General features: G+C 30.6%; 1 protein-coding gene across 1 annotated transcript in view; it reads left to right on the forward strand.

Moving 5' to 3' along the window:
* Positions 1–5,023, forward strand: part of LOC137397058 (uncharacterized) — a 34,077-nt gene extending 29,054 nt beyond the window's left edge. Inside the window, exons 8-12 of the mRNA XM_068083341.1 lie at positions 188–472; positions 1,308–1,385; positions 2,500–2,718; positions 3,252–3,388; positions 4,886–5,023. Of these exons, the coding sequence (XP_067939442.1) occupies positions 188–472; positions 1,308–1,385; positions 2,500–2,718; positions 3,252–3,388; positions 4,886–5,023 (857 nt within the window). The remainder of the gene's footprint in view (positions 1–187; positions 473–1,307; positions 1,386–2,499; positions 2,719–3,251; positions 3,389–4,885) is intronic.
* Positions 5,024–6,000: the final 977 nt, after the last annotated feature.

The following is a 6,000-nucleotide window of genomic DNA, read 5'->3' on the forward strand; positions in this document are numbered from 1 at the left end:
CTAAGAAACCATGCTTTTAATAAAGACATACGTTTGATTTTGATAGGCTTTTTGCTTCGGTAGGCGGGGCTTGTCGGATAACATATATAAGCTTTCTCCAACATGTACAAGTGTAGTTCGCTTTAAGCAGCATTTGCTTAACATTTGCTCAAAATGACCGCACATCAGCTTTTTCTGCTCATTACAGTGGTTTGGACAACAACATCTAACCTTCTTGGACCTGATAATGACTCTCAAGATCTGTTCTTATACCAGCAAAGAAACTATGCTCTGCATCAACTCTTACAAAAAGAGTGTCCTGACCTTGCTAGAATCAAGCGGGAAGAATTCGATGCTAACCATTTATCTTCAGCATTATTTGCAGAAAGAAAAGTTTACAATCGGTTGTTGAACTCTTTAGTCAAATGTCGTGCAAAAGACAGTTTAATAAGAGTGCCAGCATCTGCGACTACTGAACTAGTAACCTCACCAGGTGAAGCAAAGTATATTACAAAAAAGTAACGCTGTACCTGTCTAGGGTACTTATCTCGTGTACTTCTACAAGATATATCTTTCATATATATATATAAGTTCTTCTCTAGTGTACCCTGCAAGGATAGCTCTGTTGTGTACCTTTCTAGTTTACTATTTTAGCATACCGCTTAGTGTATTCTAGTGTCTCCTCAAATGCATATCTAGGGTACAATTGTACACTAGAGACTTTGACTATAATTGACTACTCTAGTATACATCTATATAAATATATATATATATATATATATATATATATATATATATATATATATATATATCTATCTACATATATATACATACAAACAAGTTTATAAACAAGTACTATAAGAAATGTTTGCACAGTATTATATATTATGAATAGTTGAGTGTCAAGCTGAAAACTAATATATATAAGATTATATTTATGTTTAGATATAAAATTTGTTTTTAACTCAGTATATCTTATTCAGAAAGGTTCTGTCACACGTTGTACAAGTTGTACACATGTCAAGTTGTACAATTTATCAATTTGAGATATTAGTTGTTATTTATAATATTTGCAATTTACAATACAATATTACACTATACAATTACAATACAATATTTACAAATTTATAATATAGACACTGTAATTAGACATAATTAGTGTTGATATTGATCAGATGATTGTCAGCTTTTGAGTCAAACTTTCCCAGACTATTTACAAATAAATATTTTGAGAAATAATTTATAGCTTGCTGATGGTAGTGAAATAAAAAATCTGTCATGGATATTGTCATGAAGTGTTGAACTTCCACAATTTTAATCTATTTCAGGAACTAAATCAATAACAGCGATGACAGAGCAACGCGAACCTTCAACTGTCAGTCCAAGTTTAAAGTCTACACCTAAAGGTAAATCACCGAGTAGCTGATGAACATTGTAGGTACTGAAAATGGCAAAAACTTGATTCCATCGAAAAGCTTTGAAAGCTACTAAAATGGCAAAGGAATTAACAATGTTGATAGTCTCTCAAAGCAAGCCTCATTGTGGTTACAGAAATGTTATTATATGCAAAGTATCCTAAAATTAATAAACATATATCTTAAAATATTTAATTTTAACCGAAAGTAAGTCCAGTTTTGCATTATAACTTGTTATGCAAAAATTTAACCTGTTGCTATTGTGTTTTTATGTTTTCTATACTTTCCTCCTTACAATTTATAATAAATTTTAGCCATTTTAAACATAATTATTTTAGATCTTTGGTAAGGTTATAAATTTTAAGTGGAATAGTTTGTAACTTGAGCAGCTGTTAACAGAATATTGACAGTTCTAAATATAGAACATGATGAGGCAAAAAAACTTCTTTTGTAAACAATAGCTCATGGGAGTAAGCAGATGTTTCTAGATAGCTAGGTAGGAGTATCAAAATATTCAAAGGTTAGCCAAAATCTAGTCATCATTTTCTCCCAGCAGTCTGATTTCTCACCTATACTTCTTTCTATATTTTAAGTTTTTAGTTTTCTTTTGTCTTTTCTATCCATGTACCTTGCACATTTATACACCTCAATATTAGAGCTATAAAAATCTACAAAGACGTCATACTTCAAAACTTATAAAAAAATCTACAATTTTGCATTGTTATGCATTCATCGAGCAATACTTTAAGCTTCTCAGTTAAAAAATATATATTTGGATACTAAAATTACTACTTGCGTGCTTAAAAATGGCAGAATATTCATTAGCATATATGTAAACATTTGCAAGTAGTTATAAAACTAATGCAAGCAGCTGATGACTTGCAAGATGTCACTAAGCAACTTATCAAGATAAAATAGTATTATTATTTATTGGCATGAAGCTTTCTAGAAATACATGTATATGAAGTCATTTTACATAATTAAGTGTATTAATAATATAAGAATACTATTAAAACTATTTTACATAATAACAGTTTTGCAACACATTTTAGTGAGAGGCATATTGTGTAAAAAGCTGAATTAGTAAAATAACGGCTGATTGTAGATTGTCAAGAATATTATGATCGTGGATTACAAACTTCCGGATCGTATGTGATAGCTCCCCCAGCATACAATGGCACCGAGTTTTATGTGTGGTGCGACTTCTTTGATGGACATGGTTGGACTGTCTTTCAAAAACGTTTTAATGGCAAAGTGAATTTTTATCGAAACTGGACAGAGTACAAGGAAGGATTTGGTAGCGTGTCCGATGAGCACTGGCTAGGTAATTCTACTGTTGTAGTATAGATTTATATTTTATATATGTTTAAATATATAAACTTTTTCTCTGATTGAATTTCAGCAAACTTTTATGTTTTTTAAAGTTTGATGCTTGAGTGTGCTGCAAAGTAAAATTAAAAACTTGTAATTCATAATTATGATCAATTTCTTCCATTTGTGCAAATTCACTTTTAAAGTAATTGTGGTACTCTTATATTCTGTTGCAGTCAAAAAGTTTAGGTACATTATTTTTAAATTGGTTTGTTTTTACAGAGAAAATATTATTATTGTTTGCCTCAGCAAAAAAAATCATTGTTTAGCAAAAAAAAATTTTTAAGTTGTTACAACGTTATTTAATACTTCTAAGCCTGAAACTTTGTACAAAAAGCAATAAATTCAACCAAATTCAAATAACCGATTTAGTAAACAATGTGATTAGAGGTTTTTGGACTGTACAAATAATGTCCCGAAGCCGGTAAATGAGTGTTTTTAAAACTTAATCGAAATAACATATCAGCTTTGAAGATTTTATTTTAGGCTTAGAAAAACTTCATGCTATCACGCTGACTAATAGAAAATTGAACATCAGAATCAAAGAGGTAAATAAAACTGCAGTATCTGGTACCTGGACTAATGTGTCAATTGATGATGAGTCAAGCAAGTACAAGTTGCATGTAAGTAGAGTGTCACGTACTGTTATGTACTCATTAGATAAATTGAAAGCAACATATTTCATAAAATAAAAGCAGACCTAATTTTTCTTGTTCAGGTCCTATAAAATTCTATTTTTAGCAACTGAACAATGTAAAAATAGAATCTCATAGTTTGTTCAGCTGCGCAAAACTGACTATATGGTTAACGCAGTTGCGAACTCTCAAAGATTATAACAAAGTTTGATCAAACACTTCAACCTGATCTTTTTTCATGACTTATACCAAAACAACTAAAATAGTGTAAGTCCAAACTAATTAGGTTTTTAAACTGGTGATTTGATTTTTAAGAGGTATCGTATGTTAAGAATCATTTTCTTGTTATACAGCATCAGAACTATCCTATGAAGTCACCAACATTGTTTTAGTTGCAAAAAAATTTTAATTATAGCACATAGAAACTTACGGAGTTGCTACTCTAAAAGTTCTTAAATCATAAATGTTGGAGAGTAGTTGTGAATATATTTTGCGCTTTGTTTTTGCCTTGTATTTATTTTTATTTATTCAAAAAATCATTAGGTTTCTGAATAAATACAGTTTATAGTTTGATGTAGCTTACTTTTGCAAACAAATATTTTAGAATAATGCAAGGAACTAAATTTTTGGAAATTAAATACCAGAAAACTTGTGCATTGTATTTTATTTTTAAACTATTTTTAACTGCCGTTAGGCAATAATTTATCTGAAATAACAGTACAATATTTGATGTAACACAATACCTTGAGTTAAAGAAAAAAACCAGCCATATATTATATTTTATTACAAAGCTTGCATTGCCAATCATAGCCAGGAGTAATGATGTAGTGAGGGTACTGCTGAGGTCATGATATAGGTTACCATATATGTCACCATATAGCTCATAATATATGGTCACTATATAGGCTATGATATATTTGATTATATATTAGCGATATAGATTATGATACATCCTGCTATTATTATCAGTCATTAAATAAGTCATTATACGACTGAGATTGTAAAATTTTAATATGAAGATGAAGATACTGAAAATTCAAATATTTAAGGCATAAATTTGCATCAACTTATTTAGTCAAAGAAATGAAAAACTGCTAAAATTATTCCATGTCACACTTTTTAGCTAAAAAGATTTTATCTAAAGTTTTGAATATCCGTTTTAAAAAATAGAATATGAATATCTAAATTTATTTTAAGTAATAGTTATTTGTTTATAAAACAATTATGGAATATGCGTGACAACAATTATTACAAACTTTTAATCATATTTACAAAATTGGAACATCAAGAATCTATTAAAAATTACAGAACTATAAAACATTTTAGCCTTTCCAGAATGTAAACTTTACTGTAGAATGTAAAAGCAGTTACGGTGTTTTCTAAATCAATTTTGGTATTACGTGCAAGCACCTTTAAGTAATAACAACTATTAACTAACCATTATTTAAGTGTTTTAAAGTGTATATGTATACAATTAACTATCAGGTGACTGACTCAGGATACACTGGCTGTCTGTACCAATTTGGTCTTGCTTACCATGATGGGATGGCTTTCTCAACTAAGGATCAAGACAATGACATATCACCAATGGACTGTGCAGCCTATTATCATGGTGAATATTGAACAATTTTCGTTTTCAGTCATTCATATTATTTCAGTTTAAACATAGTTTCAAAAGTTTTTTTTGCATTTTTTGCTGTTATTAAATGACAGGAGTTAACTACAGATTTGTAAACTTTTTGATGACAGCTGCAAAAATCTTTTTATTTTCTCTTTGAAGATTTTATACCAAAGATTAGCTAAAGGATAAAACTATCCAATTTGAGTTGTTTAAAAGGAACTAATGCCTTAAAACCTCAAAGTTGTTGCAATCATTAGGCACAAATTGCAAATAGTTACCCTGCAATCAAAAGTATTTAGAGGCTGCAGAGAAGCTGTAAATTTTCAAGGGAGATTTTATGATTAAACGGTTCAGCTTCTAACAAGCCTGATAATGAATTGATAATTTTTGCACAGAATTTTAATGCTTACAACCAGGAACACAAAAATACATTTGGAATAAATAAAAGAGTTTGATGGGAAAAACAGGTTGTAACAAGCTACAAATTATTTTACAATTTATACATAATTATTGCATTAATTTATACTAATAAACTCTGTTTTGTTATTTTATGTATGCATGTGGCCGCGTGTGTGAGCATGTGTTTGTATGTGCATGCAGGCATGCCTGTGTGTATGTGTGTGCTCATGTGCTCGCGTGATCGTGTGCACATTTGTGTGCATGTGTGTGTATGGTGCAATTGGTGTGGTACGGTGTGGCGCAATGTAAAAAAATGTAGTATTGTTTGTGTGTGTGAATGCGTGCGTGTGTGCGTGGGTGCGTGTGTGCGTGTGTGCGGTGTGTGCAAAGTGTGCGCGCGATTTGTGCGCGTGTTTGTGTACATGTATGTATGCATGTGCGTGTGTGTAGTAAGGATTGGTGCAATGTAGTATGATGTGATATGGTTTAGTTTGGTAGGCTGTGATGTTTTATTAGTTAATAAAACTTGGTGTGTTGTGAAGAGGTGTGGAAATGGTGGTGTATGTCATGATGTGGCGTG

This window comes from Watersipora subatra, chromosome 5, assembly GCF_963576615.1.
Source record: "Watersipora subatra chromosome 5, tzWatSuba1.1, whole genome shotgun sequence".
In the NCBI taxonomy this organism is placed as follows: Eukaryota; Metazoa; Bryozoa; class Gymnolaemata; order Cheilostomatida; family Watersiporidae; genus Watersipora; species Watersipora subatra.